A 14857-nucleotide genomic window follows, 5' to 3' on the forward strand; every position below is an offset into this window, starting at 1 on the left:
GTGTCAATTAGCTTTCATAAAGAAATATTTTTACTGCAAAGCTATAGCAAAAACAATAATACAAACATTACTGAGTTAGAGGCAAATTTTGTATCCTCCACCACTTCAGACCCTAGGGAGAATGGGCTCAGACTTAAAACAATTTTTACAAGCCATTCATTCTTCCCAATTTGGTGAAATCTATAAATGCAATCATTCCATTGCTTTCAGGAGGCAGCTTGTGAGCACTCACTATACTACTATAGTGGGTCAAGCATGTCATTCTTTGGGCATTGCAAAGAATACTTGACTAGGTTGTAAATGACTCTGGTATGGAGTCGGTAATTCAGATGATTCCCAAGATTGTAGCCTTCTCTAAAACTCCTGCATGTAAGAGAAGAAAAGAGCAGATACAACTGGAATGGAAGTAAATTCCAAAGCATACAGAATTTCTTCCTATTCACTCAAACTACCAAGTGATGTGAGAGGTATTTTGGCCAAGAAGTATTTTTGCATGCATACTCAATTCTAGCTCAACAGTTAGTGAAAAGGCTTTTCTTCACTACCCAGTGACTAGATTGGAAAAAAATCACACTATGCTCATGCATGTTCTGGAGTGAAGAACCAGACCCTTCCATTATATATCTTATGCTTCCAGAAGCCAAATCAACAGACATCTCTGAGTGCTCTGAACACTTTCCTAAGACTCTAGTTTTTTAGCCCTCATTGTTCAGCCCCTCATGATACTTTTCTCACCAGAGCTTCTTAAAATCCCTTGCTTCTTTCTAAGCTCAATTCAAATGCCTCCTCTTTCAGGAGTGGGAGTAGGAGAAGCCTACTTTAATCCACACTTAGTAATGTCCTCTCTTACAGAATTTCTTTGTATGTAATTTTTATTTACTTATCTGTGTACATGTTATTCCTTTTATTTTTTTTCCTCAAGGGAAAAAAATCTTTTCTTTTAAATAAGTGAACATATTGACTTACATTCAGTTTCTTTACTTTATTATTAAATTAAATTATTATTTAAAAGTTCTTTTTCTAGATGCAGAAGGCATTTTTTTGTCCAAAGTCTATTGGGATTGCTTTGGATCATTGAACCACTGAGAAGAACCAAGTCTTTTATAGTTGATCATTTCATATTCCTGCTATTATTGTATACAAGGTATTCTTGATTCTGTTTGTTTTGCTCAGCATTATTCCTTCAATAGAATGTACCTCTTTAAGGATGGGGTCTGTTTTATTTTTGTGTCTAGGGCACAGGAGTTGCTTAACAAAGAATAGCTTACATCTATACAGTACTTCACATATATTTATCTCAACTGATTCTCTCAACAGCCCAGTGTAATACGCGTTGTTATTCCTGTTTCACAGAGGATGAGACTAAAATTGATAGAGGTGAAGCCAGTCACCCAATTATTGTGTTGAGATGAGATTTAAATTCATGTCATCCTAATTTCAATTTACCTTTTTTTTTTTGGCAAGGAAATTGGGGAAGTGATTTGCCCAGGGTCACATAATTAATGTGTTTGGTATCTGAGGTTGGATTTGAATGCAGGTCATATTGCTCTATTCACTCTGCCATTTAGCTGCCCTTCATCTTGATTTCAAGTCCAGCATGCTTACCTATTACACCACCTAGTGGCTGCCCTTACCAGTGCTTATTGAATTGAACTCTTCTGTTGCTCAGATCACACTCAGTAAAACTTTACAGAGCTCCACCTGAGCACTAGCATGGGCCAATACAGGCACAATTCAGCATTTACTCTATAAATCTGACTGTTGCACTGAGGGACTGTCTCTTTAGTACTGGCCTACATCCCTCTGGAGTTTCCTTACATTCTGTTTCTACTCCTGCTACTCTGAGTGCACCAGATGCCCCCAACTGTGTCATCTCCCACAGCCACAGAGTAGCTGAGTATCACCTCATGTCATTCAGCTATCTTGAGTTCATCGTCTCCACTTCCCCCTTTTCAGAACTCTAATTGAGACATCCACTTCTCCGGGAAGCTTTATGATGAGGTTCCTGTTGTGAGGTCCAACTTCTCCTCGAACGCCACTCCCTGCAATCAGTGAATGACCAACAGATCAGTCTTCAGTGTTGCTACTTCCTTAACTGGTGTGTTTTACAACAGCTCAATATCTTAGTAAATTATCTTGGGATTTACGGTGGTTTAAAATATATGTTCACCACATAGCTACTCCAATGGGTTGGACTGGTCTTCAGAAAAAAAAAAAAAAAAAAAAAAAAAAAAAAACATGGTCCTTTGCTGATGAAATCCATATGAGATTTTGTGACTAGAAAAACATAGCCCAGTGGAATATCCTGAGGGACCCAACCACTAATGAGTTAATTATGGACTCATCAGAATAATGGCACATTTGGAAATTAATATGGTGAAGTGAATGCTATGCAGAAATCCTGTTAACTCTGAGCCTTCTCTTTCTGGGAGATGAGGTAATCTAGGGGAGAGTGTGGTCTCAAGATTTTAACTTCTATTCTTGCTTTATCTTCACAGCACATCTTACTTTGTAATCATTGATGTTAATTGGTTATTTGCTCATCGATTGGTTAATTGCTAGTTGCTAATATTTTGGCAAAGGAGCTCTATTCAATAATATTGGAAAAAGCCATAGTATTGTCCTTAGGGATATCCCTAGGATCCTGAAGGGGAGAAGTGACAAGTCTTTCTCTGGAAGAGTAAAGCCAGAGGATCCTTCATGTAGAACCCCTGCTGGAAAAAAAAAAACTGGATCCTTCACATTTGTGAGAACCCCACTGAAGAGATTCTTCCTGGGATATTATTAATAACTGAATATGATAGTCTTCAGAATCCATCTTAGAAAAGTGTCACATGTTTTTAACTCTTTTTTAGTCTGTCACTCTACAAGTCATTTTTCTCCCCTTTTGGTGTGTTTCCTTTTCTCAGTTGTTTTTTGAGTTAACTTTTGTAGACTTTTGTATTTATTGATTAATTCCATGTTTATGTATTGATATAAATTTGCAGATGCTGCTATCAATTTACTGAATCCTGGATAAGTGCCGACATTTACACTAATATAAGACTTTGTACTACTAAAATGCTAGCACTTATCTGGAGCTCAAGGCTTTTGTTTTGTATTTAAGTAGATTGTTGATCTTACTGTGAGACCCAAGTTCTCTTGTTAGAAATTCCTGAGAATCAGTTCTTAGTGATTGATCCTTCATTTTGAAAACCTCACACTTATTTAAGGCTTGTTTGACTTTGTTTTTCCAGTGTCTCAAATTGCAGCTACTTATCTTCTCATTGGATGAGTCTGGAATCTAGTAGATGTAGCTTTATAATGGCAAAGATCCACTGGAGGAAATTTGCTATGCCCTTTGGAATAAAAACCCAGAGCAAATCTGTCTGGACCCAAAAAGGATTGCTTATAGTACATGGACCAATTGAAAAGTCTTTGCATTCTCCACTTAGGAAATGTTGTCCAGACTCCAGTTAAGTGACCATGGAAGAATTTCTACTTAAAAAGTTTGGTTGTTCACATAATGGTAAGAGGGAAGGGGATGATTTCCAGTCAACCTCAGGTTTTTAATCTCTGTGGAAAGAGTTTCATGTTGTGGTACAGCAATATCCTAACTCCTCCCCTCATGAAAGCTGGGCTACATTTTCTTCAAAAAGCTATAGATCTTCTTCCAGACTTCTTTGGCTCAGGTCTTTAAAAGCTTAAACTGTTGACATCACTTCCTCATCACCCAAGAACAAAGTACTTACAAGGTCACCTACATGGAAGCTTGATTGGTGAGTTATAATGGGTCAGGGAGCTTGTCTCAGCTGAATTGTCTCAAGAAATGCTCAGTATCTACACATTAGCTTGTGAGCTATTTGAAGGTTCTTTTGTAAATCTCCAGATTTCTGCCATGGCTAAATAAATTGTTTTGTTGTTATTAACTGTTGAATGACCTATAAGAAACTCATTTTGTTTTATTATCAAACTTAACCACCAAAGGACTGGCCCAAACCAAAACATTACATGCTATGGGATTGCTATAGGGACTAAGCATTCTTTCTGAGAAGGTAACTTTTCTTTTCTTTGTTTTTTTTCTTTTTCCTTATTACTTTTATATTAGAGAAGGTAAATTTGTATATTAAGATGGCCTTTGCTGCGTACCAAATACTAAGCTTTTGGCTTTACCATTCCTTCTAACTCCATTAGAAATGGCTATGACCTTGTGAGTTTCAAAAGTTTCGAATAGGGAACAACGAAGAAAATGTTTTCTTTACAATCAATCTACAGAGGTAGATAGTGTAGGTATTACTATTTCCATTTTACAGATGAAGAAACTGAGGTCCATAGCATCACACATCTACTACATATCAGAGTCTGGATTCAAACACAGGCTCCTGATTCCAAATCCAATGCTTGTTCCATCCCATTTCCAATATAATTCTCCCAACACAATTAATCAACAAGCATTTATTAGGGAAGAATTATGTACCAGGTACTCTACATTGGGAAACCTTTACAAAAATATATACAAGATGGGAGGAAAGTCATCTATTTTATTGAAGCAAAATCTTCAGGCAGGGATGAATGGTCAGCCACAAACAAAATGATCAGAAAGTAAGGGAGCAAGCTTATGAGAGATGTAGTCCTGGGAATCAGCCAGATAAAGGTGACAATCAAAGACATGGAGATTAGTATAGGAGAGAGTGTAGGGGAAAGGCTTATTTAGGGAAATCTCTGGGAATTTTAGCCTCATGACAAAAAAATTAGGGCCAGGATTCACAAAGAGACAAACTGAGATACAAAAGTAGAGTGTGCAGTCAGGGCAGAGTAGCCTGGAGCACTGGTCCCTAGACCCATCTATTCTTCTTCTATCCAGGTGCAGTTATTACTATTACTACTCCCACCCACCATCCAATTCCTGGAGCACCTCAGGGTTTGAGACAAGAGAAAGCTTCCTTCTCACAGATCCACTTGTTCTTCTTGCTGCAAGATGCATCATTCCAACTTTTAGAGGTCAGCTCACAGTAATCCTCATCACCAGCATTGTTGGGTTCTCCCTCATTCCAAAAGCTGTGAACATTAGCCTTTTAGTGAGCAATCCTCCCCTCTCCCACACTGGAGTAGTCACTCACCACCAGGCATTAACACCTTGTCCTCATTCTCCCCAACTAGGCAAAAGCTTCTCTGGTCCTCAAATGGGGCATCAAGCTCCTCCACTCACTCCTTCTTCATCTCCCTATCATCAGAACACACACACACACACACACACACACACACACACACACACACACACACACACCTTAAACATACATTTATAACCTTAGATAGTTCTGATATGGAAGGGCCCAATCCATTTCCCATCCTATTCTTGCTTTCTGCCATCCCTACCTATCTCAAATTGTCCTTCCATGGGAAGTCTCAGGAGTTTATCATGTTTGCACCCCAAAGATCCTGAGCTTCCCAGGCATATAGAGGTCTGGATGGCTGAGAAGAGCTAAAGAAATACTTATTTGTACACATAGAAGGGTTGCAGAAGGAAGGAGAGACCTTCTTTCATGATTCCAAGGCATCTCCAGATTAAAGGTTCTCAAGGACTCAGTGTAACTTCCCCCTTCCACATTAACCCCGAAAGGAGAAGCTGTGTTTTCCCATATGACAAAGCTCTGAGCTTTGGACTTGTTTCCAAGACATTGTTCCCTTCTGAATGCTCAGGAAGTCAGTAGAATCATATACTAATCAAATACTAAGCTTTTGGCTTTACCATTCCTTCTAACTCCATTAGAAATGGCTATGACCTTGTGAGTTTCAAAAGTTTCGAATAGGGAGCAATGAAGAAAATGTTTTCTTTACAATCAACCTACAGAGGTAGATAGTGTAATCATAAATCTAGATTTGGAAAGCATCTCTGAGTTTATCTAATCCAACACATGTAATCCTGATTTTCAACTTAAGCACTTTGCATAAGGTGGAATGAATGATGACATGACCCTACACACCTGAGAAAGATGGAATTGCTACAAAAGTTTTGCAGAGTCAGGACATTTTCCTATCCTGCTTGGAGAGTCACATATAGTTCCCTACTCTCTCTTTAGAACCAAAGAGAGAGGGAGAGGGAGAAGGAGAGAAAGGGGAAGAGGGGGAGAGGGAGGAAGGGGAAGAGGGAAGGAGGGGGAAGAGGAGAAGGGAAAGAGGAGGACTAGGAGGGGGGGAGGAGGGGGAGGGGAAAAGGGGAAAGAGGGGGAGGGGAAGAAGGGGAGGAGGGGGAGAGGGAGAGGGGGAGGGAGAGAACTTTGAAAATGGTAAACATGTAAGGAATGCCAGCACCTCATTATATCCCTAATTTCTAGCCCAACCTAGAGATTTCAATTTTTTTTGACTAAAAACAGAGGCTCTCTCCGTGGAGTGAGTTCTTGCCTTACTCCTATCCAAGAACTTCTTTGCTCTTGTGTATTTTGTGGTATCTTGTTGTATTCTGGACAATTCTGATTTTGTTCATTATCTGCTGAGGATTAGTCATTATCCACTACTTGTGATAGACATTTATATAATTAGCATTTGATGGAAAAGACTCAACCTAGGGAGTTCAAACATAAGACATCTTTCCCTGTTCAAGGAATAATGACCAAGGAAGCTGGTGGCTAGTTGCTTATGAACCTTAAAAAACACATTAGATGGCCAAATCAGGAATATGTGGGGATTGCCAAAGAGATAAAACGAATACCTCCTTGCAAGAACCAAGAAACCAGCCTCATGGTCTTTGATTCCTGCCTGGAGAGGTGCAGGAGAAAAGTCTCCCTTGAAGAGGAATGGACAAAAATCCAGGATTTTCTACCAGAACCTCCCCATGAGTCAAATTTAGATGGTTCACATGAACATACTCATTTTGCATGGGCAACACACATTTTACAAAGAGAAGCAAACTGAGATGGAGAGAAGTTCAATGGCTTGCCCAGGGTTTTACACAATATCTAGGGTAGTATGTATCAGTGGTGGAATTTGTACTCAAAACCTCTGACCCCAGAGTCAGTGTTCTTCCCCCTGAACATTTGAGAGATCAACGTTCTAAACGAGCTTGGAGGGAAGGCATTGTTTCTGGAGAGAGAAGTTGAGGAATGTGGACATAGGAAACACTGTCAGAAGAAGATGCTGACTGGAGAAGATACTGCTAATGGGGGAGAATAAGGACTGGGTGGGGAGGAAAGATATTGATTGAGATGAGGACTGACTGGGGAGAGAATGATTGTGGTAGAGAGAAGGAAATGGTGGAAATACTGAATGGGAAGGCGGTATCAATTTGATTGGAAGGAAAATAGTGCGCTTCACAGTCAAAGGTGAATTGATGGGCCTTCCTTGAAACTTCCCTTGATTCCACAATAATGAGTCTTGGAGCCATTGATTTCTGATGCCTGAACTCCTTTCTGATGCTTGAGTTTCAGGCATCAGACAGAAGGGGATGGGGTTTTCTGTGGGTTCTAAGGGAAGGATAAAGCACTTGTTTTCTGCTCCCCTCCTCCACCCGGGGCTCTGGCTGCTGCCAGTGACTTACGACTGTTCCAGAATTGTTCCATCCACCCAGTGCCAGGTCCCCTCTTTCTTCTTGTCACTGAGTCCCAACCACCACAAATGGCTCAAGTCAACCTTCTGCTTCAGGTATTTCTGGGAAACAGAGTGGAGTAGATATTGGAACTCTTTCCCCTGACTCCCATGGACCAAAGTCTTCCAAACACTCAGTAGGATATCTGAGGGCACTCATGGGAAGACAATTCTTCCCAGTGCCAAACTATTAGACAGAAAAACTATTGCAGCAGCAGTAGCCATAATAAACAGCAACAGCAGCAGCACCACCAGCAGTAATAATATCAATAGCAATAACAGCAGCAGCAATATCATCAACAATAATAACAGCAGCAGCAGTAACACCACCAACAGCAGCAGCAGCAACAGCAACAGTAGCAATAACAAGAGCAACAGCAGCAGCAGCAACAGCAACAGTAGCAATAACAAGAGCAACAGTAGCAGCAGCATCAAAAAATAATAACATCAATAGCAATAAAAAAAGCAGCAGCAGCAAGAAGCAACAATAGCAATAACAAGAGCAACAAGAGCAGCAGCAGCAGCAAGAAGCAACAAGCAGTTAGCATTTATACAGCACTTTCAGGTTTGTAAAGTACTTCCCATGTTACTTCATTTATTTGATCCTCCAGATAATCCTCTAAAGCAGATCCTAACATTATCTCCATTTATAAATAATGGATATTTTTTACATAAAGAATATAGTAATATCTCTTATATTAAAGGCTAAAGGAACTGTTTGAGAGAGATTAAAATACTTAGGCAGCATCATGCAGCTAAGGATGCCTATGAGGTGGGCTCTGAACCCATTGCTCCTCCCAGGCGCACTCTCTGCCTCTTCGAGTTTGAACAACTGGAATTGGATCCTAGCTTCCCTAAAGGCTGCTCATGAACTTTTGGAGCACACTCTTCCCTTCTTTGGGCCTTGGTAAAAGGGCATTTGGGGGCACTTTGTAAGGTGAGAAGACTGGGCTAGCTCTTCTCTAAGGTGTTTGAGAGCTCTGATCTCTGCAGCCCACAAAACAAGAGTTTTTCTCCCCACAGAGATGGCCTGCTTCCAGCATCCATGTGTGAGTTCTTGTGGGGCTATGAATCTCCTCCATGTGCTCAGTGATTCTCAGGCTCCTTGGAGTTTACTAGCACACACTATGGACTAACCTGAATGAGTGTGTCTTTGGGGAGGGTAATAATGACTTATGTAGAGATGCCATGCAGCAGTATGGATCATGTGGGTAGCATCAGGAAGAGAAGAAACTCAGAGAGAGAGAGAGCCTCTCTTATCCCATCTACATGTATGTGTTATATCAGTCTCTTTTTGCATATTTGGTTTCTGGGTTTTTTATTTTGGTTTTTAAGTAAAAAAGAAATATATGGCTATTTTTTAACAATGACAAAAATACTGGAGTGGTTTGCCATTTCCTTCTTCAGAAAGGATAACCTAAGAGTTATAACTTCAGAATTAGAAGGGACTTTGAAGACCAAGATTGTCCAAAGTCACCCAGGCAGCAAGTGACCCAGCTCCTTTGGCTCCAGATCCAGCACTCTGTCTACTGAGCCACCCTGCCTCCTTCACTTGTCTGGTTTCAAGACATCTCTCATTTACGCCAAACCCCAAGTCACAGAACCTCAGTTGGAATGGATCTCAGAGATGACCCTGTCTAACCTCTTCCTGAATGTCCTCTGAAATATCAAGACAAATGCTCATATGATCACAGACAAAGCACCAGAAGGGACATTGGTGACATCTTCTCTAACCTTTTTCAGAGGAGGAAACTCCCCAACAAGGTGAAAATGGCTTATCTAGAGTCACAGAGGTCTTTCTCAAGAATGTCCAGGGAGAGAGAACCTGCCACCTCTCAAGAAAGACCATTTTACTTATCAGTAACTCATTCTTAGGAACATTTTTCTTGATATCAAGAAACCTAAATTTAACTCTGTAGCTCTGCCCATTGCTCCTAATTTTGTCCTCTAGGATCAGCCACAAGACTGGTGGACTGTCTTCCACATGCCAGCCTTTCTAGTACTTGAAGGCAGCAGTCATATTCTTGCTGGCTAAGCATCCTTTGTTCCTATAGAGATCATCATCTAATGTAAAATCCCTTCTGAGCCTGTCTTGCAGCACCATTCTCAGCCACAAGTCATCAGCTCTTTTCTCTCCAGTCTCAATCCCTATGTCGCATTCCTGCCTCCCTCCCAGAATATTAGTTCCTTCCCATCATGGCCCACTGCACCGTCAAAACTTGGTGCAACCATCTTTCCCTAACTCTGCCTGAATGCTCATTCCTTTGCTCTAGATGCTTCTGGCCCCCTAGATCAAGGCTTCTTAGGCTTTTTCCCTTTGCAACACCTTTTCACCTGAGAAATTTTTACCTGATCTTCAGTATTAGGGATATAAAATGGGTTTCCAAATCAAACATTTACTAATAATAAATCATGATTCTGCAACCTTCACATTCAGTTTAGAATTGTAAACACAGTTTAAAAGCTTTGCTTTAGACTCATTAAGTTTCTCTTCTAAACATCCTTCATCCACTTATCCCTCATCTCCTAAAACTGAATTGTAAACTCCTTGAGGGCCAGCACCCTAACTACTATTTCTTTGTTGGCAATAGGAATTTGAACAAAGGATGTGAGCCACTTCCCTATCTGTTTGGGAGGTGAGAAAGGATAGAATTTTCTGGATTACTGGACCAAAGTCATCCATTTTAGAGCATCATCCATCACCACTACTACACTAGGTCTTACAGACAAGGAAACTGAGATCCAAAGGGGATAAGAACTTGGACCAAGTTAATTAGTAGCAAAAGAAGGAACTTGAATTGAGATCCTCTGACTTCAAATACATTCACTTAGGGGCTGCTAGATGGTGCAGTGGATAGAGCCCCAGCCCTGAAGTCAGGAGGACCTGAATTCAATTCTGATCTCAGAAACTTACTACTTCCTAGCTGTGTGACCCTGGGAAAGTCACTTAACCTCAATTGTATCAGCAAATATAGCCTCAGCTGACGATAGTTAGTAGCAGAAGAAGGAACTTGAATTCAGATCCTCTGACTTCAAATACCCTCTTTTCTTCATACTACCTTCCACTTGGAAGACAATTGTCAGGGCGTGGCCACAAGTGACTGGGCGTGACAATGGGATCCCAGTCAGAGGAGGGAAAGGGAAGCAAAGGAAAAGTAGTAAAATCAAGTAATTCTGAAGAAACTATCCAGCTAATTACCTAATCCTCCCCTCTGTGGCCTCTACAATTCAGAACACTTACTTTGTTACTATTCCTCATCCTCAACACTCCGTTCATCATTTCTATGCCTTTGTATTGTATCCCCATCCCTGGAAAACCCTCCTGCCTTGCCTCTACCCCATTGGAGTGCCCAGTTTCCTTCAAAGCTCAGGGCAAGCACCATCTTGCATGTGAAGCCTGCCCCAGGGCCCCTCCTCCCTCAAACTGACCTGTATTTCTTTTGTGTGCATGTTCTAGCCTGTCCTTATATAAGCTTTTTGAGGGCATGGGGTTGTTTCTCTTTTGCCTTTACATCTCCAATGCTTAAGACAATGCCTGGTTCAAGACAGTGCTTTAAAAAGGGAAGCTGAGTGAATAAGTGAGTGTTCTGCTCAGAGATTTGAGAAATGGAGACTGGACAGTTTGAGTGTAAGGAGGAGATGGGAGGGACAGGATAGAGAGGACCAAAAACTCCCAGGGATAGGAGGAGCAATAAGAAGAGACTCAGGTTCATAGCACTGAGAATCAGTATGGATCTTAGGGTTCATCTGTATCCTCTCCTCTCCCCAGAATTTTGTAGCTGAAGGAAGGAAGCCAGAGCAGTGAAAGGGAGGGAGATTGCCCCAAGTCACACAGCCCATAGAGCAAAGATTCTGAAATTAGATGTTGTGATAGCAAGCACAATTCTCATTTCAGTTGGTCAACCAGTACATTCTCATGGGGGATCTGAGAGCTGGGACAACCCCAGAGGTCAGCTAGCCCTTCCCTCCTCTGGAAGACCCAACATCCCTGACTTGGGGTCTCTAAGCTGCTCTGGATACTCCCAGAAGTTCACTCTCTCATGCAGCAGCTGCTTTCATGGCTACACAGATCAGATTGTAAAGTTCTTTCTCTCTTGCAACTGGCCAAAATGTTTTCCAAAACTTATTTCCACCCCTACTTCATCTATCCTTGTTCTATTTTCTGGAGTTCTGCAAATGAAACAAACTCTAACCCTTCTTTCATGTTGTAGATGACATAAATCTGGAGTTGAGGCAACTTTAAAGTCCAATCAATGCAACCCCTTTAATTTGCAGATAAGAAAACAGATGAGGCTCATAGAAGGAAAACTGTTTGTCTACAATCATATAGATAGGAAGGATCCTGGGATCCAGGGATTTGGACCTGAGAAAACAACTCACCTGCTCCTCTGAAGAGCTGACGATGACCAGGTCAGAACCATCTATCTTACATGCCTCTCTGGCTTCCTCCCATGAATTTTGGTTCACAGAAAAGAAGTAACAGCTGTCTTTATATAACTCCCACTTATAGGGACATGGTTGGCAAAAGGTGCCTGTGGGTAATAAGTAGGACTAGGCAAGGGAGCTGAGGGTTCTGGCTCCCTCTCCTGACCACTGAAATTAGACTTTTTTGGATAATCCCAAGTACAAATTCCTGTTCTCTTTAGTTTCTCAGTCATTCCCAGGTGTACCAGTGTCCTTACTCAAAGTTTTGTTCAGTTGTTTGATGAGCAGGGAAGCTTCATTTTGTTCTTCGGCTCTCAAGTCTAGAGACAGAAGAATAGACAGAAATCAGAAGAATGAACACTTTTCCTAGATGTCTTGCCCAGGCTGAATTTTGCTCCTGGCAATCTCTCCTTCCTTGGAGAACTCAGTTGTTCTGGTCTTCCTGCTCCTCTTAATCCCTAGAGACTCAGACTTGTGAGGGATTTCAAGGGTCTTCAGCTCCAACACACAGCTCCAGAAATCCCTTCCCCAGAGACCCCAGTGCCTTTCCTGTGTCCCTCCTTGCTACAAATCTCTGAGCCCTCCTCTTGGTGGTTGACTGTTTCCACTAAAACCAGATGATTTTTCCCAAGTTCACGATGTTACTCCAATCACCTGTCAGTTGGACAGATAGCTGACTCAGTTTCTTCTGGATTGCTTCATCATCCAAAGTATACTGACTTTGGGTAATGAGTAGGATTTGGCAAGGGACCCAAGGGTTGTAGCTCTCTCACCCAAACACTGAAGTCAGACCTTTTTGGATAGCCCCAAGTACAATTCCTGTTCTCTTTAGTTCCCCAGTCTTTCCCAAATGTCCAGGTATCCTTACTCAAAGTTTTGTTCAGTTGATCAATGAGTTGGGAAGCTTCAATTTTTTCCTTGGTCCTCAAATCTGATTAAGGAAATCAGAAGGATGAACATCTTTGCTCTTTGAAGAGCCTAGCTCTCCTTTCTGGGCTGGATCTTGTTCCTGGCAGTTCCCACTTCCTTGGAGAACCCAGTTGATCAAGTATTCTAGCTTCTCTGGATCTCTAGAGACTCGGATTTGTGAGGGATTTCAAGGGTCATCTGCTACAACTCAAAACTCAAGAAGTCCTCTAGAGACTCCCAGTGTATTTTCTGTGTCCCTCCTTGATGCAAATCTCTGAGCTCTCCACCTGGTGGGTGATTCTTCCCACTAAAACCAGATGTTTTTCCTCTAATTCCTGGTCTTACCCCAATCATCTGTCATCTGGGCAGAGAGCTGGTTCAGTTTCTTTTGGATTGTTTCATGCTCCAAATTATACTGACTTTAGGTAACAAGTAGGACTTGTCAAAGGATCCAAGAGTCCTGGCTCCCTTTCCTGACCACTGAACTCAGACCTTTTTGGATAGACCCAAGTACAATTTCTGTTCTTTTACTTCCCCAGTCATTCCCATATGCCCAGGTATCCTTACTCAAGTTTTTGTTCAGTTGTTCAATGAGCTGGGAAACTTCAAGTTTTTCTTTAGCCGTCAAATCTAGGGAGGAAGGAATAGGGAATCAGAAAGATGAACATCTTTGCTCTTTGGAGAGCCCAGCTGTCCTACCCAAACTGCATCTTGTTCCTGGCTGTCTTCCCTTCCTTGGAGAATCCAGTTGTTCAGGTCTTCCTGGTCCTCTGGATCTCTAGACACTCAAGACTTGAGAGGAATGTCAAAGGTCATCTGCTCCAACACACAGCTCCCAAAATCCCTTCCCCAGAGATGCCCAGTGCCTTTCCTGTGCCCCTCCTTACTGCAAATCTCTGAGCCCTCCACCTGGTAGTTGATTCTTTTCACTAAGACCAGATGTCTTTTCCCCAGTTCCTGACATTACCCCAATCATCTTTCAGTTGGGCAGAGAGCTGGCTCAGTTTATTCTGGATTGTTTCATGCTCCAAATTTTACTGATTTGGGGTAATGAGTATGACTTGTCAAGGGATCCAAGAGTCCTGGCTCCCTTTCCTGACCACTGAACTCAGACCTTTTTGGATAGACCCAAGTGCAATTCTTATTCTCTTAAGTCCCCAGTCATTTCCAGATGCCCAGATATACTTACTCAAGGTATTGTTCAGTTGTTCAATGAGCTGGGAAACTTCAAATTTTTCTTTAGTCCTCAAATCTAGGGAGAGAGGAATAGGGAAGTCAGAAAGATGAACATCTTTGCTTTTTGGAGAACCCAGCTGTCCTACCCAGGCTGCATCTTGTTCCTGGCTGTCTCCCCTTCCTTGGAGAATCCAGTGGTTCAGGTCTTTCTGGTCTTCTGGATCTTTAGACACTCAAACTTGAGAGGGATGTCAAAGGTCATCTGCTCCAACCCACACCTCAAGAAGTCCCTTCCCTAAAGACCCCCAGTGTCCTTCTGTGCCCCCCCCCCTTGCTGCAAGTCTCTGAGCCCTCCACCTAGTGGTTGATTCTTTCCACTAAGACCAGAGTCTTTCCCCCAATTCCTGGCCTCACCCCAATCATCTTTCATTTGGGCAGAGAGCTGGCTCAGTTTCTTCATGATTGCTTCATGCTCCAAGTTATACTTTGATTCTGGAAGACTGGAAGATAAAATAGAGTTGGGTCCATTGGAGTAATATCCATCTAATAGAAATCTGAGGAGTCCAGGGTAAGGAAGAAAGCCCAATTTCAAACAAACTTTTCTTACCCTGAAACCAATGGCAGAATTGGCCCCTAAGCCAGGATATCCCTTTGATGTTGCTCTCTCTAATAGTATGGCAATCTCACTCAAGACAGGGAGCTCAAGCCTGGCCCCTAACTCAACCTGACTTTGGGGATCCAGCCCTCCTTCCACTCATGCAGAGTAGCCCCAAATACCCAGATACTC

At 41.9% G+C, this 14857-nt stretch overlaps 1 protein-coding gene across 5 annotated transcripts in view; it reads right to left on the minus strand.

The window, feature by feature from the left end:
• Positions 1 to 4419: 4419 nt before the first annotated feature.
• Positions 4420 to 14857, minus strand: part of CD209 (CD209 molecule) — a 53441-nt gene continuing 43003 nt past the window's right edge. Inside the window, exons 7-11 of one of the 5 annotated variants that reach the window (XM_051972509.1) lie at positions 12854 to 12916; positions 12243 to 12305; positions 11941 to 12092; positions 7514 to 7623; positions 4420 to 5037 (exon numbers count right to left, since the gene is read on the minus strand). In XM_051972509.1, coding sequence (XP_051828469.1) covers positions 4896 to 5037; positions 7514 to 7623; positions 11941 to 12092; positions 12243 to 12305; positions 12854 to 12916 — 530 coding nt within the window. In that variant the 3' untranslated portion in view covers positions 4420 to 4895. The remainder of the gene's footprint in view (positions 5038 to 7513; positions 7624 to 11940; positions 12093 to 12242; positions 12306 to 12853; positions 12917 to 14857) is intronic. The other 4 variants (XM_051972510.1, XM_051972512.1, XM_051972511.1 and 1 more) reach the window with 4 other exon arrangements.

This window comes from Antechinus flavipes, chromosome 1, assembly GCF_016432865.1.
Source record: "Antechinus flavipes isolate AdamAnt ecotype Samford, QLD, Australia chromosome 1, AdamAnt_v2, whole genome shotgun sequence".
In the NCBI taxonomy this organism is placed as follows: domain Eukaryota; kingdom Metazoa; phylum Chordata; class Mammalia; order Dasyuromorphia; family Dasyuridae; genus Antechinus; species Antechinus flavipes.